This window comes from Oncorhynchus gorbuscha, linkage group LG16 (assembly GCF_021184085.1).
Source record: "Oncorhynchus gorbuscha isolate QuinsamMale2020 ecotype Even-year linkage group LG16, OgorEven_v1.0, whole genome shotgun sequence".
Classification (NCBI taxonomy): domain Eukaryota; kingdom Metazoa; phylum Chordata; class Actinopteri; order Salmoniformes; family Salmonidae; genus Oncorhynchus; species Oncorhynchus gorbuscha.
Window position 1 is genome coordinate 90,751,430 of NC_060188.1, and position 26,308 is coordinate 90,777,737.

Below are 26,308 nucleotides of genomic sequence, written 5' to 3' on the forward strand. Positions count from 1 at the left end.
CCATCCTACCCTCCCCCTCCTCTCCCCATCCTAACCTCCCCAGTTCAGTTAGAGGGTCTAATAGTCTATGTGCTAGAGATAACTCAACTTTAATGGCCTACAGTCACCGTTCCCCTGGGATTATAGGAATATTTGCACCAGGAAGCTATTTGTACGGAGGCTGCTTTGTGTCAACAGTGTGTGTGTGTGTGTGTGTGTCTCTCTACATCCTATGCTGACTCAGCACAATCTCATCACAGCGGAATAGAAGCTATTTATCAAACTAGCAGGTCCCCAGACGTACGAGGAGTATTAGGTCGTTCTATTACTATTCAGACACCAGGCCCCCAGACGTACAAATCCTCTACAATTTTAGTGTCCGTCATACGAACTGACAGAGGAGCCGACAGAGGAACCGACAGAGGAACCGACAGAGGAACCGACGGAGGAACCGACAGAGGAACCGACGGAGGAACCGACGGAGGAACCGACGGAGGAACCGACGGAGGAACCGACTGAGGAACCGACTGAGGAACCGACGGAGGAACTGACGGACTAACGAGAATATTCGGCTACAGCACATCTCAGAATAATCAATATCTTGGAATACATTGTAGTCAGCCGAGAGAGCTTTCCTTCATCATTTATATCTCGACTTTCAGAACAATATCTAGAAATCTTGTGTTGTAAAGAAAAGAGTCTACAATATAAAGAGTAGCGTTTGAACTAGGGGGGTATTTTTTGATTACTACATGACTCCATGTGTGTTACTTCATCATTTTGATGTTTTCACTATTTTTCTACAATGTAGAAAATAGTTTTACAAATTAAGAAAAAGCCTTGAATGAGTAGGTGTGTCCAAACTTATGACTGGTACTATATGTAAATAAGGTATTTCTGAATGAGTAGGTGTGTCCAAACTTATGACTGGTACTATATGTAAATAAGGTATTTATTATTATTTTATTTTTTTAAATATTTTTATATATAAATTTATATTTATAAAAACCTGTTTATGCTTTGTTATTATGGGGTATTGTGTGTAGATTGATGAGAGGAGAAAATGATTGTATACATTTTAGAATAAGGCTGGAACATAACAACGTGGAAAAAGTTAAAGGGTCAGGATACTTTCTGAATGCACTGTGTCGTTCTATGAAGACAGAGTGCAAGGTGGACGGTGTAGCCATAGAAACAGCAGTAGAATGTTAATGGAAAGCTTGGAGCCAATAGGGACCTTAGAAAACCCTCATTCTGAGGGCCGTGTGATGTCATCACCACTAGCCCAACCTGCTGATGCATCCTAAAGTGGTGTCTCTGTCTGAAAGCTCCCTGACCATGGTGTCTCTGACCATGGTGTCTCTGTCTGAAAGCTCCCTGACCATGGTGTCTCAGTCTGAAAGCTCCCTGACCATGGTGTCTCTGTCTGAAAGCTCCCTGACCATGGTGTCTCTGACCATGGTGTCTCTGTCTGAAAGCTCCCTGACCATGGTGTATCAGTCTGAAAGCTCCTTGACCATGGTGTATCAGTCTGAAAGCTCTCTGACCATGGTGTCTCTGACCATGGTGTATCAGTCTGAAAGCTCCCTGACCATGGTGTCTCTGACCATGGTGTATGACCATGTCTGAAAGCTCCTGTCTGAAAGCTCCCTGACCATGGTGTATCAGTCTGAAAGCTCCCTGACCATGGTGTCTCTGACCATGGTGTATCAGTCTGAAAGCTCTCTGACCATGGTGTATCAGTCTGAAAGCTCCCTGACCATGGTGTCTCTGACCATGGTGTATCAGTCTGAAAGCTCTCTGACCATGATGTCTCTGTCTGAAAGCTCCCTGACCATGGTGTATCAGTCTGAAAGCTCCCTGACCATGGTGTATCAGTCTGAAAGCTCCCTGACCATGGTGTCTCTGACCATGGTGTCTCAGTCTGAAAGCTCCCTGACCATGGTGTATCAGTCTGAAAGCTCCCTGACCATGGTGTCTCTGACCATGGTGTATCAGTCTGAAAGCTCCCTGACCATGGTGTATCAGTCTGAAAGTTCTCTGACCATGGTGTCTCTGACCATGGTGTATCAGTCTGAAAGCTCTCTGACCGTGGTGTCTCTGACCATGGTGTATCAGTCTGAAAGCTCCCTGACCATGGTGTCTCTGACCATGGTGTCTCTGTCTGAAAGCTCCCTGACCATGGTGTCTCTGACCATGGTGTCTCTGTCTGAAAGCTCCCTGACCATGGTGTCTCTGTCTGAAAGCTCCCTGACCATGATGTCTCTGACCATGGTGTCTCTGTCTGAAAGCTCCCTGACCATGGTGTATCTGACCATGGTGTCTCTGTCTGAAAGCTCCCTGACCATGGTGTATCAGTCTGAAAGCTCCCTGACCATGGTGTATCAGTCTGAAAGCTCCCTGACCATGGTGTATCAGTCTGAAAGCTCTCTGACCATGGTGTCTCTGACCATGGTGTATCCGTCTGAAAGCTCCCTGACCATGGTGTCTCTGACCATGGTGTATCAGTCTGAAAGCTCCCTGACCATGGTGTATCAGTCTGAAAGCTCCCTGACCATGGTGTCTCTGACCATGGTGTATCAGTCTGAAAGCTCTCTGACCATGATGTCTCTGTCTGAAAGCTCCCTGACCATGGTGTCTCTGTCTGAAAGCTCCCTGACCACACCACATGACACAAGAGACAAGTTACACAGATCTGAATGACTGGGGAAGAGGACAACCATAGATAGTCTTAACCACACCGTAGTGTAGGGGTCGTGCTGATCTAGGATCAGTTTGCCTTTTAGATCAGATGAAATAGAATTACATTGACAAGGGGGAACTGATACTAGATCTTTGAATACAAGACCAGGGCCCGTGTTCACAAATCATCTCAGAGGTACTGATTTAGGATCAGTTAGGATTCCTTTTAGAAGCACAATGAATACAAAACATTGACAAGGGGGAGCTGATGCTAGATTACTATCCCAGCTCTGAGACGCTCTTTGAATGCAAGCCCAGGTCTCTCTCTCTCACAGCGAGAACATTATCTCAGTGTACAGGGGAACATCTCCTGAATGTGATTATATAACAGATTGCATAATGATGTTGATTTCATGATACGTCTTTCTCTCTGTTGTTTGCAGTCTGACTGGAGGCAGGACAACAACAGTATACCCTATATTTCAACCGTATTTATTTAAAAGCCTGTATTATTCTAGCCTATGCCTGCTTCCCAAATGGTACCCTATATAGTGCACTACTTTTGACCAGAGGTGTATGACCATGGCACCCTATTCCCTATATAGTACATAATTTCTGACCAACTTCTATTTTTTCTCAGGAGGATTTATCTTTTTGTGGTGTTAATACTGTTGCCGTGGGACACAACTTGAAACACCCAATCGTGTTACTCTGTGAATGAACCAGAGGAACTAGAATTTCCTGTTGACCATCCAAAGAAACAGAATTACTAGAGTAGGATTGACATTAAAAAAAAGGGGATGCCCGGTCTAGTAGTTCTATTTCCAACCATTCTATTAGTTATATTTCTACGGTTACAGCATTCCTACAACTCACCCATTCCCCTTTTGTAAGTGTACACAATCGCCATGGGAAGGAGGGCACGGGAGAGGACAGGAGGTTACGTCCAGTGTCCACCCCCCCCCGGCTATAGAACAAGGCTTGTCAGACCCTTCTCAAAGAAGCACAGATCCCCTCTCTTGCCCGATTCCAGGGGAAAGACAGACGGACCAAGGCTTCAGAATGACGTTGACAAAGTGTTGGAATGGAAATCTCCATTGAGCTCCCCTTTTTCCAAGGAAGAGCACAGTCTTTTCATTCCTGAGCTGCTGACAGAGCGGCCGTGAGGTGAATGTTAATGACTTCCTGGTTCCTACTGAGTGGACGGTGTAGCCATAGAAACAACAGTAGAATGTTAATGGAAAGCTTGGAGCCAATAGGGACCTTAGAGAATGTATCAGAGAGCTCATCATGACCAAACCAGGTTCTTTCTAGACTAATCGACCCATTTTGGTATTCTTAAAAATTGCCAGGATTTCCACAAAGTGTCAATCACTGATACCACCCAGTGAAATATTTTTTATGCTAAGACCTCACAAGTCAATCAAACCAGTCAATATCAGCACATTTCCGAAAAACAAAATATGACGTTATGCAGTGGAATTAATCTCTTTAACATTTAATTAATTTCACTATAAACCATCCATAACTGCACACTGCCATCATACTGAAACCAAATAATACATTCAACAGTTCATTTATTTTCCATCACAACAATATAACAAGTGTAAAAAACACAATAAAAAACAAAGTGCTTCAGTACTCACCAAACGATTCCCTGAGCTCCAGAACCGATGGGTTTTAGGTTCTGGTAGCGTTTGAGAACTGTGAAGGTGGAATCTCCTACTTCCACGCTGTAGAACTGGTTGTCCACTTTGCTTTTAGACATGTTGTAGTGTTTGACGATATATGACACATCCACTTGTTTACCAAAACCCTGAAGAGGACAAACAAAACAAAAACTGGTCAGTGATGTCACCTCTGTGACTGGGCTCTAAAACGCCAGCTGCATTGCTAAAGTTCTTTGTTCATTTTATTCATTTAAAATACCATTTAGAACTGGTCCTTCTGTAGCTCAGTTGGTAGAGCATGGCGCTTGTAACGCCAGGGTAGTGGGTTCGATCCCCGGGACCACCCATACGTAGACTGTATGCACACATGACTGTAAGTCGCTTTGGATAAAAGCGTCTGCTAAATGGCATATATTATTATATTATATATTATTATTATAGTCCCATTAACAATGCATGTTGACTACAGTACAATATGCCTACAAAATGAAGACATACATCACATATTCTGTGTCCGCTGTTATTGGAATGTCTAATTTCCAAACTTCATAATAAGATGTTTTTTTTATTTTTTCCACTTCCTTCACTCTTGAGTTTTGTTAACGACAGTTTACAGAAGACTATAGAACCAAAACATGCCCGTCCGGTATTCTGTGGACAAAGGGACGAGTGGGGAGATGGGGGACGTATCGCCTATCCAGAACTAACAGGGAGACAGAACCCGGGCAGGACAGGGATGCAACATAGTAGTGTCTCAAATGACCCCCTATTACCTACGGCATGTAGTGTATAATATAGGGAGTAGGGTGCCATTTGGTAAGTAGACTATCACACTACCGTGTAGGTCTGGATTAAACCTCCATGTGATCCCTGAGAGAATTGAACCCACACCCTTGGCATTGCCAAGGGGCAGCAGGTAGCATAGTGGTTAGAGCGTTGGGCCAATAACCGAAAGGTTGCTACAACGAATCCCCGAGCTGACAAGGTGAAAATCTGTCGTTCTGCCCCTGAACAAGGCAGTTAACCCACTGTTCCTAGACCAGTTAACCCACTGTTCCTAGACCAGTTAACCCACTGTTCCTAGACCAGTTAACCCACTGTTCCACTGTTCCTAGACCAGTTAACCCACTGTTCCTAGACCAGTTAACCGACTGTTCCTAGACCAGTTAACCCACTGCTCCTAGATCAGTTAACCCACTGTTCCTAGACCAGTTAACCCACTGTTCCTAGACCAGTTAACCCACTGTTCCACTGTTCCTAGACCAGTTAACCCGCTGTTCCTAGACCAGTTAACCCGCTGTTCCTAGACCAGTTAACCCACTGTTCCTAGACCAGTTAACCCACTGTTCCTAGACCAGTTAACCCACTGTTCCTAGACCAGTTAACCCACTGTTCCTAGACCAGTTAACCCACTGTTCCTAGACCAGTTAACCCACTGTTCCACTGTTCCTAGACCAGTTAACCCACTGTTCCTAGACCAGTTAACCCACTGTTCCTAGACCAGTTAACCCACTGTTCCTAGACCAGTTAAACTGTTCCTAGACCAGTTAACCCACTGTTCCTAGACCAGTTAACCCACTGTTCCACTGTTCCTAGACCAGTTAACCCACTGTTCCTAGACCAGTTAACCCCACTGTTCCTAGACCAGTTAACCCACTGTTCCACTGTTCCTAAACCAGTTAACCCACTGTTCCTAGACCAGTTAACCCCACTGTTCCTAGACCAGTTAACCCCACTGTTCCTAGACCAGTTAACCCCACTGTTCCTAGACCAGTTAACCCACTGTTCCTAGACCAGTTAACCCACTGTTCCACTGTTCCTAGACCAGTTAACCCACTGTTCCTAGACCAGTTAACCCCACTGTTCCTAGACCAGTTAACCCACTGTTCCACTGTTCCTAAACCAGTTAACCCACTGTTCCTAGACCAGTTAACTGTTCCACTGTTAACCCACTGTTCCTAGACCAGTTAACCCACTGTTCCTAGACCAGTTAACCCCACTGTTCCTAGACCAGTTAACCCACTGTTCCACTGTTCCTAAACCAGTTAACCCACTGTTCCTAGACCAGTTAACCGACTGTTCCTAGACCAGTTAACCCACTGCTCCTAGATCAGTTAACCCACTGTTCCTAGACCAGTTAACCCCACTGTTCCTAGACCAGTTAACCCACTGTTCCTAGACCAGTTAACCCACTGTTCCTAGACCAGTTAACCCCACTGTTCCTAGACCAGTTAACCCACTGTTCCTAGATCAGTTAACCCACTGTTCCTAGACCAGTTAACCCACTGTTCCTAGACCAGTTAACCCCACTGTTCCTAGACCAGTTAACCCACTGTTCCTAGACCAGTTAACCCACTGTTCCTAGACCAGTTAACCCACTGTTCCTAGACCAGTTAACCCCACTGTTCCTAGACCCACTGTTTAGACCAGTTAACCCCACTGTTCCTAGACCAGTTAACCCCACTGTTCCTAGACCAGTTAACCCACTGTTCCTAGACCAGTTAACCCACTGCTCCTAGACCAGTTAACCCACTGTTCCTAGACCAGTTAACCCACTGTTCCTAGACCAGTTAACCCCACTGTTCCTAGACCAGTTAACCCCACTGTTCCTAGACCAGTTAACCCCACTGTTCCTAGACCAGTTAACCCACTGTTCCTAGACCAGTTAACCCCACTGTTCCTAGACCAGTTAACCCACTGTTCCTAGACCGTCATTTACCTAGTTAAAAAAAGAGTTAATAAAAGTCTTACCAACTGACCCACACAGGACACACACATTACTCCATGTACATGTCCAGCCCAGTCTAGTAACTGTTTGTCCAAACATGCATACATAGGCCAAATATAATCCATGTTGAATAAGAGACTAGTATAGTAAAGCACCACAGAGTTATAGTGCATTCATTTCTATCATTCTATTTCTATGCACATTATACATGCGTCACAAATAGCACACTAATCTCTATATAATGCACTACTTTTGAACAGAGACCTATGGACAGAAGTAGAACACTATATAGGATATAGGCTGCCATTTTGATGCATTTTCTGATGAGAAATAAGACTATAGCAAAAATATCTGCAGTCAGTCCAGACCAGAACCTGTTCCTCCTGGAGAGATCTGCAGTCAGACTCTCTGTGTGCAATAATAGTGTTTAACATGATCTTAAATAACCTCATCTCTATACCCAATACATACAAATAATTGTAAGGTCCTTCAGTCGAGCAGTGAATTTCAAACACAGAATCAACCACAAAGACCAGGGATGTTTTCCAATGCCTCACAAAGAAGGACACCTATTGTCAGAAGGGTAAAATAAAAAAGCAGACATTAAATATGCCTTTGAGCATGGTGAAGTTATTAATTACACTTTGGATGGTGTATCAATACACCCAGTCACTACAAATATACAGGTGTCCTTCCTAACTCAGTTGCCGGAGAGGAAGGAAACCATTCAGGGATTTCATCGAGGCCAATTGTGTCTTTAAAACAGTTCCAGGGTTTAATGGCTGTGATAGGAGAAAACTACTTTGAGTTACTCCACAATACTAATCTAATTGACAGAGCGAAAAGAAGGAAGCATATACAGAATAAAAAATATTCAAAAATCTGCATTCTGTTTGCAACATGGCACTAAAGCAAAACTGCAAAATATTTGACAAAGCAATTCCCATTTTGTCCTGAAAACAAAGTGTTATTTTTGGGGCAAATAAAACACATTTCTGAGTACCACTCTTCATATTTTAAATTATTCTGGTGGCTGCATCATGTTATGGGTATGCTTGTATTTGTTATGGACTGGGGAGTTTTTCTAGATAAACGTTTTTTATGGAATGGAGCTAAGCACAGGCAATACCCTAGAGGAAAACTGCTTTCTACCAGACACTGGGAGATTAATTCACCTTTAAGCAGGACAATAATCTAAAACACAAGGCCAAATCTTCATTGGAGTCGCTTACCAAGAAGACATTGAATGTTCCTGAGTGGCGTAGTTACAGTTTTGACTTAAATTGTCTTGAAAATGTCATGTTTTGTCATTTATTATCATGTCTTGTCCCTGTGCTTCCCATTCTATTCGTTTCCCTCTGCTGGTCTTATTAGGTTCTTTCCCTCTTTCTATCCCTCTCTCTCCCCCTCCCTCTCTCACTCTCTCGCTCTCTCTTCTCTCTATCGTTCCGTTCCTGCTCCCAGCTGTTCCTATTCCCCTAATCATCATTTAGTCTTCCCACACCTGTTCCCGATCCTTTTCCCTGATTAGAGTCCCTATTTCACTCCTTGTTTCCCGTACCTGCCCTGTCGGATCCTCATTTATATTCACCGTGCTGTGTCTATGTTTTGCCCTGTCGTGTCGTGTTTCCCTCAGATGCTGCGTGGTGAGCAGGTGTCTGAGTCTGCTAGGTTCAAGTGCCTTCCCGAGGCAACCTGCAGTTCTCGATCAAGTCTCCAGTCTGTTCTCGTCTTTACGTGTAGTATTATGCTTTTTGTTTTGTAATGTTTATTCTGGATTAAATACTCTGTTTTCGCCAAGTCGCTTTTGGGTCCTCATTCACCAGCATGACAGAAGGATCCGACCGAGGAATGGACCCAGCGACTACAGACGCTCGTAACACTGCCGTCGAGATCCAAGGAGCCATGCTCGGCAGACACGAGCAGGAATTGTCTGCTGCTCGCCATGCCGTGGAGAGCCTGGCCGCTCAGGTTTCCGACCTCTCTGGACAGTTCCAGAGTCTTCGTCTCGTGCCACCTGTTACTTCCTGGCCTGCCGAGCCTCCAGAACCTAGGGTTAATAACCCACCTTGCTACTCCGGGCAGCCCACTGAGTGCCGCTCCTTTCTCACCCAGTGTGAGATTGTGTTCTCTCTCCAACCCAACACATACTCTAGAGAGAGAGCTCGGGTTGCTTACGTCATTTCACTCCTTACTGGCCGGGCCCGAGAGTGGGGCACAGCTATCTGGGAGGCAAGGGCTGTTTGTTCTAACAATTACCAGAACTTTAAAGAGGAGATGATTCGGGTTTTTGACCGTTCAGTTTTTGGTGGGGAGGCTTCTAGGGTCCTGGCTTCCCTATGCCAAGGTGATCGATCCATAACGGATTACTCTATAGAGTTTCGTACTCTTGCTGCCTCTAGTGACTGGAACGAGCCGGCGCTGCTCGCTCGTTTTCTGGAGGGACTCCACACAGTGGTCAAAGATGAGATTCTCTCTCGGGAGGTTCCTTCCAGTGTGGACTCTTTGATTGCTCTCGCCATCCGCATAGAACGACGGGTAGATCTTCGTCACCAGGCTCGTGGAAGAGAGCTCGCATCAACGGTGTTTCCCTGCTCCGCATCGCAACCATCTCCCTCCTCTGGCTCTGAGACTGAGCCCATGCAGCTGGGAGGGATTCGCATCTCGACTAAGGAGAGGGAACGGAGGATCACCAACCGCCTGTGCCTCTATTGCGGATTTGATGGACATTTTGTTAATTCATGTCCAGTAAGAGGCCAGAGCCCATCAGTAAGCGGAGGGTTACTGGTGAGCGCTACTACTCAGGTCTCTTCATCTAGATCTTGTACTACTATGTCGGTCCATCTACGCTGGACCGGTTCGGGTGCTACATGCAGTGCCTTGATTGACTCTGGGGCTGAGGGTTGTTTCATGGACGAAGCATGGGTTCGGAAACATAACATTCCTTTCAGACAGTTAGACAAGCCTACGCCCATGTTTGCCTTAGATGGTAGTCATCTTCCCAGTATCAGATTTGAGACACTACCTTTAACTCTCACAGTATCTGGTAACCACAGTGAGACTATTTCTTTTTTGATTTTTCGTTCACCTTTCACACCTGTTGTTTTGGGTCATCCCTGGCTAGTATGTCATAATCCTTCTATTAATTGGTCTTGTAATTCTATCCTATCCTGGAACGTATCTTGTCATGTGAAGTGCTTAATGTCTGCCATCCCTCCCATTTCTTCTGTCCCCACTTCTCAGGAGGAACCTGGCGATTTGACAGGAGTGCCGGAGGAATATCATGATCTGCGCACGGTCTTCAGTCGGTCCCGAGCCAACTCCCTTCCTCCTCACCGGTCGTATGATTGTAGTATTGATCTCCTTCCGGGGACCACTCCTCCTCGGGGTAGACTATACTCTCTGTCGGCTCCCGAACGTAAGGCTCTCTAGGATTATTTATCTGTGTCTCTTGACGCCGGTACCATAGTGCCTTCTTCCTCTCCGGCCGGGGCGGGGTTCTTTTTTGTTAAGAAGAAGGACGGTACTCTGCGCCCCTGCGTGGATTATCGAGGGCTGAATGACATAACGGTTAAGAATCGTTATCCGCTTCCCCTTATGTCATCAGCCTTCGAGATTCTGCAGGGAGCCAGGTGCTTTACTAAGTTGGACCTTCGTAACGCTTACCATCTCGTGCGCATCAGAGAGGGGGACGAGTGGAAAACGGCGTTTAACACTCCGTTAGGGCATTTTGAGTACCGGGTTCTGCCGTTTGGTCTCGCCAATGCGCCAGCTGTTTTTCAGGCATTAGTTAATGATGTTCTGAGAGACATGCTGAACATCTTTGTTTTTGTCTATCTTGACGATATCCTGATTTTTTCACCGTCACTCGAGATTCATGTTCAGCACGTTCGACGTGTTCTACAGCGCCTTTTAGAGAATTGTCTCTACGTAAAGGCTGAGAAGTGCTCTTTTCATGTCTCCTCCGTTACTTTTCTCGGTTCCGTTATTTCCGCTGAAGGCATTCAGATGGATTCCGCTAAGGTCCAAGCTGTCAGTGATTGGCCCGTTCCAAGGTCACGTGTCGAGTTGCAGCGCTTTTTAGGTTTCGCTAATTTCTATCGGCGTTTCATTCGTAATTTCGGTCAAGTTGCTGCCCCTCTCACAGCTCTTACTTCTGTTAAGACGTGTTTTAAGTGGTCCGGTTCCGCCCAGGGAGCTTTTGATCTTCTAAAAGAACGTTTTACGTCCGCTCCTATCCTCGTTACTCCTGACGTCACTAGACAATTCATTGTCGAGGTTGACGCTTCAGAGGTAGGCGTGGGAGCCATTCTATCCCAGCGCTTCCAGTCTGACGATAAGGTTCATCCTTGCGCTTATTTTTCTCATCGCCTGTCGCCATCTGAGCGCAACTATGATGTGGGTAACCGTGAACTGCTCGCCATCCGCTTAGCCCTAGGCGAATGGCGACAGTGGTTGGAGGGGGCGACCGTTCCTTTTGTCGTTTGGACAGACCATAAGAACCTTGAGTACATCCGTTCTGCCAAACGACTTAATGCCCGTCAAGCTCGTTGGGCGTTGTTTTTCGCTCGTTTCGAGTTTGTGATTTCTTACCGTCCGGGTAGCAAGAACACCAAGCCTGATGCCTTATCCCGTCTGTTTAGTTCTTCTGTGGCTTCTACTGATCCCGAGGGATTCTTCCTTATGGGCGTGTTGTCGGGTTGACAGTCTGGGGAATTGAAAGACAGGTTAAGCAAGCACTCACGCACACTGCGTCGCCGCGCGCTTGTCCTAGTAACCTCCTTTTCGTTCCTGTTTCCACTCGTCTGGCTGTTCTTCAGTGGGCTCACTCTGCCAAGTTAGCTGGTCATCCCGGTGTTCGAGGCACTCTTGCGTCTATTCGCCAGCGATTTTGGTGGCCGACTCAGGAGCGTGACACGCGCCGTTTCGTGGCTGCTTGTTCGGACTGCGCGCAGACTAAGTCGGGTAACTCTCCTCCTGCCGGTCGTCTCAGACCGCTCCCCATTCCTTCTCGACCATGGTCTCACATCGCCCTAGACTTCATTACCGGTCTGCCTTTGTCTGCGGGGAAGACTGTGATTCTTACGGTTGTCGATAGGTTCTCTAAGGCGGCACATTTCATTCCCCTCGCTAAACTTCCTTCCGCTAAGGAGACGGCACAAATCATTATCGAGAATGTGTTCAGAATTCATGGCCTCCCGTTAGACGCCGTTTCAGACAGAGGCCCGCAATTCACGTCACAGTTTTGGAGGGAGTTCTGTCGTTTGATTGGTGCGTCCGTCAGTCTCTCTTCCGGGTTTCATCCCCAGTCTAACGGTCAAGCAGAGAGGGCCAATCAGACGATTGGTCGCATACTACGCAGCCTTTCTTTCAGAAACCCTGCGTCTTGGGCAGAACAGCTCCCCTGGGCAGAATACGCTCACAACTCGCTTCCTTCGTCTGCTACCGGGTTATCTCCGTTTCAGAGTAGTCTGGGTTACCAGCCTCCTCTATTCTCTTCCCAGCTTGCCGAGTCCAGCGTTCCCTCCGCTCAAGCGTTTGTCCAACGTTGTGAGCGCACCTGGAGGAGGGTGAGGGCTGCACTTTGCCGCTACAGGGCACAGACTGTGAGAGCCGCCAATAAACGCAGGATTAAGAGTCCTAGGTATTGTTGCGGCCAGAGAGTGTGGCTTTCCACTCGCAACCTTCCTCTTACGACAGCTTCTCGTAAGTTGACTCCGCAGTTCATTGGTCCGTTCCGTGTCTCCCAGGTCGTCAATCCTGTCGCTGTGCGACTGCTTCTTCCGCGACATCTTCGTCGCGTCCATCCTGTCTTCCATGTCTCCTGTGTTAAGCCCTTTCTTCGCACCCCCGTTCGTCTTCCCTCCCCCCTCCCGTCCTTGTCGAGAGCGCACCTATTTACAAGGTACATAAGATCATGGACATGCGTTCTCGGGGACGGGGTCACCAATACTTAGTGGATTGGGAGGGTTACGGTCCTGAGGAGAGGAGTTGGGTTCCGTCTCGGGACGTGCTGGACCGTTCACTCATTGATGATTTCCTCCGTTGCCGCCAGGATTCCTCCTCGAGTGCGCCAGGAGGCGCTCGGTGAGTGGGGGGGTACTGTCATGTTTTGTCATTTATTATCATGTCTTGTCCCTGTGCTTCCCATTCTATTCGTTTCCCTCTGCTGGTCTTATTAGGTTCTTTCCCTCTTTCTATCCCTCTCTCTCCCCCTCCCTCTCTCACTCTCTCGCTCTCTCTTCTCTCTATCGTTCCGTTCCTGCTCCCAGCTGTTCCTATTCCCCTAATCATCATTTAGTCTTCCCACACCTGTTCCCGATCCTTTTCCCTGATTAGAGTCCCTATTTCACTCCTTGTTTCCCGTACCTGCCCTGTCGGATCCTCATTTATATTCACTGTGCTGTGTCTATGTTTTGCCCTGTCGTGTCGTGTTTCCCTCAGATGCTGCGTGGTGAGCAGGTGTCTGAGTCTGCTAGGTTCAAGTGCCTTCCCGAGGCAACCTGCAGTTCTCGATCAAGTCTCCAGTCTGTTCTCGTCTTTACGTGTAGTATTATGCTTTTTGTTTTGTAATGTTTATTCTGGATTAAATACTCTGTTTTCGCCAAGTCGCTTTTGGGTCCTCATTCACCAGCATGACAGAAAATCTATGGCTAGACTTGAAAAATGTCTGTCAATGATCAACAACCAACTTGACAGAGATTTAATTTTTTGTTTTGTATTAATAATAAGCAAATATTGTACCATCCAGATGTTCAAAGTTCTTAGAGACTTACCCAAAAAGACTCACAGCTGTAATTGATGACAAAGGTGATTCTAACATGTACTGACAGAGGTGTGTGAATACTTATGTTAATGAGATATTTCTGTATTTCATTTTCAATACATTTGCAAACATTTCTAAAAACATGTTTTCACTTTATGGATGTATTGTGTGTAGATGGGTGAGAAAACAAATTGAATGAATTTTGAATTCAACATACATAACATAACAACATAGGTTAAGGGGAATGAATACATTCTGAAGGCACTGTACATCCATCCACTTCCATCCATCCTTCCTTCCTTCCATCCATCCATCCTTCCTTCCTTCCTTCCTTCCTTCCTTCCTTCCTTCCTTCCTTCCATCCATCCATCCATACATCCATCCATCCACTTCCATCCATCCATCCATCCATCCATCCATCCTTCCATCCATCCATCCATCCATCCATCCCTCCCTCCCTCCCTCCCTCCCTCCCTCCCTCCCTCCCTCCCTCCCTCCCTCCCTCCCTCCATCCATCCATCCATCCATCCATCCATCCATCCATCCATCCATTCATCCATCCATCCATCCATCCATCTACTTCCATCCATCCACTTCCATCCATCCACATCCACCCTTCCATCCATCCATCCATCCATCCTTCCATCCATCCATCCATCCATCCATCCATCCCTCCATCCATCCATCCATCCATCCATCCATCCATCCATCCATCCTTCCATCCATCCATCCTTCCATCCATCCATCCTTCCATCCATCCTTATGGTTATATCCTGGGGTTATCTGCTGCCTGTTTGGCCCTGTCCGGGGGTATCGTCGGATGGGGCCACAGTGTCTCCCGACCCTTCCTGTCTCAGCCTCCAGTATTTATGATGCAGTAGTTTATGTGTCGGGGGGCTAGGGTTAGTCTGTTATATCTGGAGTATTTCTCCTGTCTTATCCGGTGTCCTGTGTGAATGTAAGTGTGCTCTCTCTAATTCTCTCTCTCTTTCTTTCTTTCTTTCTTTCTTTCTTTCTTTCTTTCTTTCTCTCTCTCTCGGAGGACCTGAGCCCTAGGACCATGCCTCAGGACTACCTGACCTGATGATTCCTTGTTGTCCCCAGTTCACCTGGCCGTACTGCTGCTCCAGTTTTAACTGTTCTGCCTGCGGCTATGGAACGCTGACCTGTTCACCGGACGTGCTACCTGTCCCAGACCTGCTGTTTTCAACTCTCTAGAGACAGCAGGAGCGGTAGGGATACTCTGAATGATCGGCTATGAAAAGCCTACTGACATTTACTCCTGAGGTGCTGACTTGCTGCACCCTCGACAACCACTGTGATTATTATTATCTGACCCTGCTGGTCATCTATGAACATTTTAATATCTTGGCCATGTTCTGTTTTAATCTCCACCCGGCACAGCCAGAAGAGGACTGGCACCCCTCATAGCCTGATTCCTCTCCACCCGGCACAGCCATAAGAGGACTGGCCACCCCTCCTAGCCTGGTTCCTCTCCACCCGGCACAGCCAGAAGAGGACTGGCCACCCCTCATAGCCTGGTTCCTCTCCACCCGGCACAGCCAGAGGAGGACTGGCCACCCCTCATAGTTTGGTTCCTCTCTAGGTTTCTTCCTAAGTTCTGGCCTTTCTAGGGAGTTTTTCCTAGCCACTGTGCTTCTACACCTGCACCGCTTGCTGTTTAGGGTTTTAGGCTGGGTTTCTGTACAGCACTTTGAGATATCAGCTGATGTAAGAAGGGCTTTATAAATACATTTGATTTGATCCTTCCTTCCTTCCTTCCTTTCATCCATTCTTACTTCCATCCTTCCTGCCATCCAACTATCCATTCTTCCTTCCATCCTTCCTTCCATCCATCCTTCCTTCCTTCCTTCCTTCCGTCCGTCCGTCCTTCCTTCCTTCCTTCCTTCCTTCCTTCCTTCCTTCCTTCCTTCCTTCCATCTAACTATCCATTCTTCCATTCTTCCCTATAATAGACTGGAGCATCTTAGCTCTAATTATAGATGATCTAATTTATATGTCCTATATATTATATTTTCGTGATCAGGGAGTGATGTAGTAAACAATTAGGCCAAAAAAAACAAAAAAAACTGTGAGGTGTATTATGTTTACCAAAGGGCCAATATGATTAATATTTCACACAGCTGGAAGCAATTGACGCCACAGGTTAGAATCACAAGTATACGTAGTTAATCCGGTAATCAGTCTCAATCATGTGCAATTTAGTTTCTGTCGTTCACTTAGCTGGTTTGTATTCACTAGCATCATTGAGGAAGCCTTGTCCCATTCTGTAAATGCTGTAACTAACTCAGGGTTGGGGTCATTCCCATTTAAATTCAGTCAATTTAAGAAGACATTTGGAATTGGAATGGCAGTTTACTTCCTGAATTGATTAAATTGAAATGGAATTGAGCCCAACCTGGACAAGCTACGACATGTAAAGTACAGGCCTGTGGCAGGCTACCAGAACGGTCTTCATCTTAGACACAGAACAGACAGAGCTAATGAAGGGGAAATGGAAGTGTATGAATACTGTACCTTAGTTTACCTGTAAGGAACACACACCTGACAAAAGGCTATTTTCACATCCAGGACAGGTTCACTGCAGTAATAGAAGAAATCACTCCTCATAAATACCTGCAAGACACAAACAGAGAGAGGGAAGAGGCTAGAGTTTAGAGGCTAGAGTTTAGAAGCTAGAGGGAAGAGGCTAGACTTTAGAGGCTAGAGTTTAGAGGCTAGTTTAGAGTCCAGAGTTTAGAGGCTAGAAATGGGAGGTTAGAGTTTAGAGGCTAGAGTTTAGAGGCCAGAGTTTAGAGGCTAGAAATGAGAGGTTAGAAATTAGAGGTTAGAGTCTAGAAATTAGAAGTTAGAGATTATAGGGCTAGCTCTCTAGAGATTAGAGGCTAGAGGTTCGAGGCTAGAGGTTAGAGCCTAGAGTTGAGAGGCTAGAGATGAGAGGCTAGAGTTGAGACCCTAGAGGTTAGAAATTAGAGATTAGAGTCTAGAAATGAGAGGTTAGAGATTATAGGGCTAGCGCTCTAGAGGTTAGAGGCTAGAGGTTAGAGGATAGAGTTGGCGGTTAATTTCTTTATTCACTACTGGGTAGGTTGTCTGAGAACACATCCTTACAGCAAGAACAGAGGTTGCAAGGGAGAGGAGAGCCTGTCTAGAGACTGAATATTTAGACAGCTGTACAGCCATCTACTATAGATAGTTTAGAGTTTAGAGGCTAGAGGTCAGAGGTTTGAGTCCAGAGGTCAGAGGTTAGAGATCAGAGAGTGGTTGCTACCTAAGGTTTCTGTGGGAAGGTGGTGGAGCTTGTCTGGGTCGTATTGTAGATACTGAGCCTTCCCATAAAGTAAAGACTACAGGAAGGTGGTGGAGCTTGTCTGGGTCGTATTGTAGATACTGAGCCTTCCCATAAAGTAAAGACTACAGGAAGGTGGTGGAGCTTGTCTGGGTCGTATTGTAGATACTGAGCCTTCCCATAAAGTAAAGACTACAGGAAGGTGGTGGAGCTTGTCTGGGTCGTATTGTAGATACTGAGCCTTCCCATAAAGTAAAGACTACAGGAAGGTGGTGGAGCTTGTCTGGGTCGTATTGTAGATACTGAGCCTTCCCATAAAGTAAAGACTACAGGAAGGTGGTGGAGCTTGTCTGGGTCGTATTGTAGATACTGAGCCTTTCCATAAAGTCAAGACTACAGCTACTCCCAAGATGATTGATTGACTGATGTAGCTTACACCTTCAGTCCCTGAGGTTTGTGAACATTCATTGATGGATCACCACAATGAACCCTTTAATAGACCATCAGACCCCCAAGAAAGCCAAGCAGCTCTAGACCTGTTCTTGTCCCCAACCCACTACCTCACCACCTCCACCAATGGGCAATGAAAATAAAGTGCAGCCGTACAACACTCATAAACAGACAGGTTCAATATTTCACACTGTGGTAAAATAAATAACTTAAGATCTGAATACATATCAGATGAGCTCCGGCTCAGATGACGAGTACTGGAACACATTGTAGGAACTCTTCAGAAATAAAGACAATGCACACTATACACATATTCAAACAGGAAGACTCTAGGGTTCTCAAGAGTACAATTTGATGTCTGGCAGCAAGACAACAACAAAAAAATGTCTGGATTACTCCGATATCTTAATCTAGTATAATGGATCACGACTACTGTACAGGAGACATGAGCAGTCAGAAAACAATCTGAGATGGACTGATGAAGTACAGTTTGAGGGCCTGATGAAATACAGTTTGAGGGCCTGGTGAAATACAGTTTGAGGGCCTGGTGAAATACAGTTTGAGGGCCTGGTGAAATACAGTTTGAGGGCCTGATGAAATACAGTTTGAGGGCCTGATGAAATACAGTTTGAGGGCCTGATGAAATACAGTTTGAGGGCCTGGTGAAATACAGTTTGAGGGCCTGATGAAATACAGTTTGATTGCCTGATGAAATACAGTTTGAGGGCCTGATGAAATACAGTTTGAGGGCCTGATGAAATACAGTTTGATGGGTATAGTTTTTTTAATCCACAGTGGAGTGCAGTGAGATTCAAGTGTATTTTGTGTAATACAAAGGGTTCCTCTTCAGAAGAAAAAGCCTTCTAAGAATAGCTAGATGGTGACATTCAGGAGTCAGAAAATATGCTAATATGTTGACTGCTTCCTGGTATATGCTGTAGGCGTATTTGTCTCCCCAACCTCACCCCCTGTGCGGAAACCAAGAATTAAGTCACAAATGGCACCCTATTCCCTACATAGTGCACTACTTTTGACCAGAGTCCTATGGGCCCTAGTCTAAAGTAGTGCACTACGTAGGGAATATGGTGCTATTTGGAAGACAAGCAGACAGCGCAAGACTTTAAAAATATATATATATACATTCAGAAAACTATTCCAGAAAAAGTTCTTTATATTTCAGACATTATGAAACATTCAGACAGCACCAACCAATTAAAAAATGGAAGATGTTTGAATATTACTCAGTGTCATTCTCAATAGTGAGGGTTGTCATTTTCAGTAGTGATGGTTGTCATTCTCAATAGTGAAAGGGGAAGAGAGAGGGGGAGTTGGGATAGTGGGAGGGGAAGAGAGAGGGGGAGTGATAGGGAGAGGGGAAGAGAGAGGGGGAGTTGGGATAGTGGGAGGGGAAGAGAGAGGAGGGAGTTGGGATAGTGGGAGGGGAAGAGAGAGGGGAGTTGGGATAGTGGGAGGGGAAGAGAGATGGGGAGTTGGGATAGTGGGAGAGGAAGAGAGAGGGGGAGTTGGGTTAGTGGGAGGGAAGAGAGAGGGGGAGTTGGGATAGTGGGAGGGGAAGAGAGAGGGGGAGTTGGGATAGTGGGAGGGGAAGAGAGAGGGGGAGTTGGGATAGTGGGAGGGGAAGAGAGAGGGGAGTTGGGATAGTGGGAGGGGAAGAGAGAGGAGGGAGTTGGGATAGTGGGAGGGGGAGGGGGAGAGAGAGGGGGAGTTGGGATAGTGGGAGGGGAAGAGAGAGGAGGGAGTTGGGATAGTGGGAGGGGAAGAGAGAGGGGGGAGTTTGGATAGTGGGAGGGGAAGAGAGAGGGGGATTGATAGGGAGAGGGTAAGGGTAAGGGAGATGGGGTGTTGGAGGGATAGGAGAAGGGAGGCGAGGTAAGAATTAAGGGATGAGAAAGGGATGACTCTCCCATGACTCTGTCTCTCTTATACAGTGAGAAAGAGATGACCATGTCTCTGTCCCTCCTATACAGTGTCTGGGTCAGCCCATGAAAGCCATGTTCTTTCAGCAGGAGTCACACCATGGAAATGGGATGACATTTATGAATGAATAGATTACGCAGAGAGCCATTCTATATCTATGACTCACAAGTAAATGAAACGGTTTTCCTGGGCAAGTATTGTTCCATGAAGTACATCACAACACAATACAACACAATACTATATAATACACTACAACACAATATAACACAACACAATACTATATAATACACTACAACACAATATAATACAACACAATATAACACAACACAACATAATACTAAATAATACACTACAACACAATATAACACAATACTATATAATACACTACAACACAATATAACACAACACAATACTATATAATACACTACAACACAATATAACACAACACAATACTATATAATACAATATAAAACAACACAATACTATATAATACACTACAACACAATATAACACAACACAATATAACACAACACAACACAATACTATATAATACACTACAACACAATATAACACAATACTATATAATACAACACAATATAACACAATACTATATAATACACTACAACACAATATAACACAACACAATAAAACACAACACAACACAATACTATATAATACACTACAACACAATATAACACAACACAATATAATACAACACAATATAACACAATACAATATAACACAACACTATATAACACAACACAATATAACACAACGCAATACTATTTAATACACTACAACACAATATAATACAACACAACACAATGTGATACAACACAACATAACACAATACAACACAATATAACACAATACAATATAACACAACACAATACAATACAACACAATATAACACAACACAACACAATGTGATACAACACAACATAATACAATACAACACAATATAATACAATGCAACACAATGTAATACAATACAACACAATGTAATACAATACAACACAATGTAATACAATACAATGCAATATAATACAATACAACACAATGTAATACAATACAATGCAATGCTCTGAATTCCTGTGCTTTGGACACTGGATATCTGTGGTGTGGGGTGGAGGACTTTACTATTGTTGTTGTAGATGTGACACAGAGCACACAAGCCATTTCACAACGTGCAGTGGGTTAGACACTGCACATTGCCTGAATGAGAGGAATTAACATGTACAAACAGTGTATTTAACCTGGCATCCTATTATCACCCAACAATATTTGTTTTTAATCTCGGTCAACATTGATACACCGCAGGGCAGGTAGATCTCCAGATGCAAAATCACAGCCATCTGTAGACATAGGAAATTAAAACTCTGATGGCAATGACTGTCACAATGGTAGTCACAATGGTAGTCACAATGGTAGTCACAATGGTAGTCACAATGGTAGTCACAATGGTAGTCACAATGACAGTCACAATGACAGTCACAATGACAGTTACAATGACAGTCACAACGACAATCACAATGGCAGTCACAATGACAATCACAATGACAGTCACAGTGACAGTCACAATGACAGTTACAATAACAGTCACAATGACAATCACAATGGCAGTCACAATGACAATCACAATGGCAGTCACAATGACAGTCACAATGACAGTCACTTACAATAGTCACAATGACAGTCACTTACAATAGTCACAATGACAGTCACAATGACAGTCACTTACAATAGTCACAATGACAGTCACTTACAATAGTCACAATGACAGTCACAACGACAATCACAATGGCGGTCACAATGACAGTCACAATGACAATCACAATGACAGTCACAATGACAGTCACAGTGACAGTCACAGTGACAGTCACAATGACAGTCACAATGGCAGTCACAACGGCAATCACAATGGCGGTCAAAATGACAATCACAATGACAGTCACAATGACAGTCACAATGACAGTTACAATAACAGTCACAACGACAATCACAATGGCAGTTACAATAACAGTCACAACGACAATCACAATGGCAATTACAATAACAGTCACAACGACAATCACAATGGCAGTTACAATAACAGTCACAACGACAATCACAATGACAGTCACAATGACAGTCACAATGATAGTCACAATGCCAGTCACTTACGATAGTTAGTGTTTTCCCTACTGGAATATTAAGAGTTATTCCCAATTGTTAAACACGTTTACTAAAACTCATCTCATTATTATATACTGTATATACTATATTCTATCCTGTTCTACAGTATCTTAGTCTATGCCACTCTGACATTGCTTGTCCAAATATTTTAATTATATTCCTTTACTTAGATTTGTGTGTATTGTTGTGGATGAAATTGTCAGATATTACTTGTTAGATATTACTGCACTGTTGCAGCTCGAAACACAAGAATTTCGCTACACCCGTAATAACATCTGCTAAACACGCGTGTGTGACCAATACAATTTGATTTGAAGGTATTCAAAACTCTAAACACAAAACAGTTAGCCAATTTCCCCAAACCCCAGACATCTGGCAAAATGAAACACAGCAATAAAAATCATGTTCTCCCTGCTCAAAATGAAACACAGCAATAAAAATAATGTTCTCCCTGCTCAAAATGAAACACAGCAATAAAAATCATGTTCTCCCTGCTCAAAATGAAACACAGCAATAAAAATCATGTTCTCCCTGCTCAAAATGAAACACAGCAATAAAAATCATGTTCTCCCTGCTCAAAATAAAACACAGCAATAAAAATCATGTTCTCCCTGCTCAAAATGAAACACAGCGATAAAAATCATGTTCTCCCTGCTCAAAATAAAACACAAATGAGACACACATCAAATGAATCTAATTTACTGACAACCGAGAACACACTAATGGGACATGTTCAAAACTCCACTATCAGAACCTATTTCAGTGTAAAGACTAAGATTTTGTTGATATACTGTATATTGTTTGCGTTTTTTTACTCAAACAAGAAAGGAACAGGAACACAAATGGCAAAAATGTTAGTTTTATATTTCAACATGACTCAATGCATGTCAAACAGCAGACTGTAAGCACAAATACAGTACAAATGCAAACATACAGTAAATATATTTTGCATATGCAAAGGAAGAAAAATAGGCCTATTTGTACTACTGTGCTGTATGTTAGATCAATTGTACAGAACAGATAAAGAAACTGTCAAGAAACAAATAATCCCATTGCGAAAAAAAAACAAAAATCAGTCTTGTCTGTTGTTTTGATCCGGCCACAGATTTTAAATCAACATCACAGGCGACATTCTCCTCGACCAGACAGCGGGGGAAATATCTTCTGGCATGACGCATTCACCTCTGACAGGACGGGAATGTCACCACAGCCGCCTCTCATTGCCTGGAGAAGGGCCGTACGTTCACGGGGTTTGCGATGATACACCTTCCACCGCCAGGCTGAAAAACAGCTCCTCAATAGGGGCTGAGGAGTGGGGAATATGGTGGGAGATGAACAGACCAGAACAGCTTCAATGGAAACACACAATGTCCCAAATTAGGACATACATTTGCTGCTCGGTATCATGTGGACCTGTCGGCTCTGGTTGAGAAAGATTGTCATGTAAAGGTGTTCAGGGAATGAAGGAGATGGGCAGTGTGGATTGGTCCAAGGGTGGCATGACGGTGGAGGACGCCATTGTGGCTCATAGCTGCGCATATGGTTACATTTCCCCCGCGCTGGCCAGGTACGTCAATGATGGAACGTTGACCAATGATGTCTTATGGCATTATTTTCAACTACCGTTTGGATAATGGCAGCTTCCTGTTTGTCTGGTAAACAGACGCGTTCTACCACCACGTACGCGGTGGTCGTCTTTCAGTTCTATAAAAACGAAATAGCACACAGTACAGTAAACACTACAGTAATAAAGTATGCAAGATAAACATGTTACAAAGTCATATAGCTCCCAATTTCATATATACAGTAATACATGAAACATTTACTTTTACTTCTACTTGCAGTTCCTATTGGAGTATTACTATTAGTTACTATTGGGGTATTACTATTAGTTCCTATTGGAGTATTACTATTAGTTACTATTGGAGTATTACTATTAGTTACTATTGGGGTATTACTATTAGTTACTATTGGAGTATTACTATTAGTTACTATTGGAGTATTACTATTAGTTACTATTGGAGTATTACTATTAGTTACTATTGGAATATTACTATTAGTTCCTATTGGAGTATTACTATTAGTTACTATTGGAGTATTACTATTAGTTCCTATTGGAGTATTACTATTAGTTACTATTGGAGTATTACTATTAGTTCCTATTGGAGTATTACTATTAGTTACTATTGGAGTATTACTATTAGTTCCTATTGGAGTATTACTATTAGTTACTATTGGAGTATTACTATTAGTTCCTATTGGAGTATTACTATTAGTTACTATTGGAGTATTACTATTAGTTCCTATTGGAGTATTACTATTAGTTACTATTGGAGTATTACTATTAGTTCCTATTGGAGTATTACTATTAGTTACTATTGGAGTATTACTATTAGTTACTATTGGAGTATTACTATTAGTTCCTATTGGAGTATTACTATTAGTTCCTATTGGAGTATTACTATTAGTTACTATTGGAATCTACAGTTGTTATTGTGCTTCATGTTGTTCTACTGTCACGTAGTAAAAGTAGTAGATTTGCAGTACATACCTATTCTCCTTTTGGAACGTCCGGATGAAGGATGCTACGGTGAGGTGGCTTAGATTGGGCAGCACTCTCTGAACAGCCTCTCTAAAGGTCAAATCAATGTGGACCACATGGTCCACCATAGGGACGGCAGGGTAGCCTAGTGGTTAGAGAGAGAGTTGGACTAATAACCGGAAGGTTGCAAGTTCAAATCCCCCGAGCTGACAAGGTACAAATCTGTCGTTCTGCCCCTGAACAGGCAGATAACCCACTGTTCCCAGGCCGTCATTGAAAATAAGAATGTGTTCTTAACTGACTTGCCTGGTTAAATAAATAAAAAATATATAAATAAAATAGTCACTTGAATTTCATCAGAGATTACAGAAATTCCTTGTTCTTGGTCCAACTCAACCTCCACCTCACCTCCATCTCCACTTCCACCCCTCTCTGCCAAGTTTACTTTCACTCTCCTGTGGCCTTTTTATCCATACCAAAGGTCTGATTGCAAAGTGAACATTATTATTAGTGTTTGAAGATAGAAAGTGATCAATTGGTAATTTATCTTAGCTTTTTGAACAGTGGTGCTTTTCATTTGCACACAATACATTTTAGTTGGAAAGGTTGTGCCAAAGTTAGAGAATTGTGTGTTGTGTTTTGCCAAATGTTTGTACAATCTGAGTGTAAAGCAAGTCATGTGCCAGTAGTCTTGCAGATTTGGTGTATAGTTCTACTAGATGAGTTACAGGTTTGGGTCATTGTGCCTCATGGGCCAGTTTTAGAGTGTAAACAATTGGGAATAATTCAAACAGCTCAAACAACCACCTCTGTCTGAATCATGTTTACACTAATGCTGTACAAGGTAGTCTTGGGAGACATTCACTGGTACCAGAATCACATATACAGATACAAAACAAATACTGAGATTGAGAGAGACAAAAAAGAGGCAGTAAAAGAGAGAGAGACATAGATAGATAGAGAGAGAGAGAGAGAGAGAGAGAGAGAGAGAGAGAGAGAGAGAGAGAGAGAGAGAGAGAGAGAGAGAGTGAGGGAGAGAGAGAGAGAGATAGAGACATAGATACAGAGAGAGAGAGGGGGGGGGCTCTTATCTCCCACAGTTCTGATAAAAGCTAAACCGTTTGAGAATTTCTCATTGAGAGTCTCACCTTGCAAATGTGCTATCTACTGTATATAACTTGAATAAAGGTAGCCTGAATCAATGAAAAATATGTGTTCCTGTTACACTAACTACAGTGGCCATCGACAGAGTGTACAGACTATGGCAATGTAAACCATACTTATCCATTTCTCAGATTTCATACAGGCCTCTGGGACTTCCTGGAAACGGTAGCTAGACCACTGGGACTTCCTGGAAACGGTAGCTAGGCCTCTGGGCCTTCCTGGAAATGGTAGCTAGGCCTCTGGGCCTTCCTGGAAACGGTAGCTAGGCCTCTGGGCCTTCCTGGAAACGGTAGCTAGGCCTCTGGGCCTTCCTGGAAACGGTAGCTAGGCCTCTGGGCCTTCCTGGAAATGGTAGCTAGGCCTCTGGGCCTTCCTGGAAACAGTAGCTAGGCCTCTGGGCCTTCCTGGAAATGGTAGCTAGGCCTCTGGGCCTTCCTGGAAACGGTAGCTAGACCACTGGGCCTTCCTGGAAATGGTAGCTAGGCCACTGGGCCTTCCTGGAAACGGTAGCTAGGCCACTTTCTTCCTGGAAACGGTAGCTAGGCCTCTAGGCCTTCCTGGAAATGGTAGCTAGGCCTCTGGGCCTTCCTGGAAACTGTAGCTAGACCACTGGGCCTTCCTGGAAATGGTAGCTAGGCCTCTGGGCCTGCCTGGAAACGGTAGCTAGACCACTGGGCCTTCCTGGAAAAGGTAGCTAGGCCACTGGGCCGTCCTGGAAACGGTAGCTAGACCACTGGGCCTTCCTGGAAATGGTAGCTAGACCACTGGGCCGTCCTGGAAATGGTAGCTAGACCACTGGGCCGTCCTGGAAATGGTAGCTAGGCCTCTGGGCCTTTCTGGAAATGGTAGCTAGACCACTGGGCCGTCCTGGAAACGGTAGCTAGACCACTGGGCCTTCCTGGAA

The 26,308-nt window shown here is 44.4% G+C and overlaps 1 protein-coding gene across 7 annotated transcripts in view; it reads right to left on the reverse strand.

Moving 5' to 3' along the window:
- Positions 1–26,308, reverse strand: part of mapk10 (mitogen-activated protein kinase 10) — a 147,817-nt gene that overhangs the window by 86,546 nt on the left and 34,963 nt on the right. For 5 of the 7 annotated variants that reach the window (XM_046305633.1, XM_046305632.1, XM_046305637.1 and 2 more), the window contains exons 2-3: positions 16,391–16,462; positions 4,308–4,477 (exon numbers count right to left, since the gene is read on the reverse strand). In XM_046305633.1, coding sequence (XP_046161589.1) covers positions 4,308–4,477; positions 16,391–16,462 — 242 coding nt within the window. Of the gene's footprint in view, positions 1–4,307; positions 4,478–16,363; positions 16,463–26,308 lie in introns of all 7 variants that reach the window. The other 2 variants (XM_046305635.1, XM_046305634.1) reach the window with 2 other exon arrangements.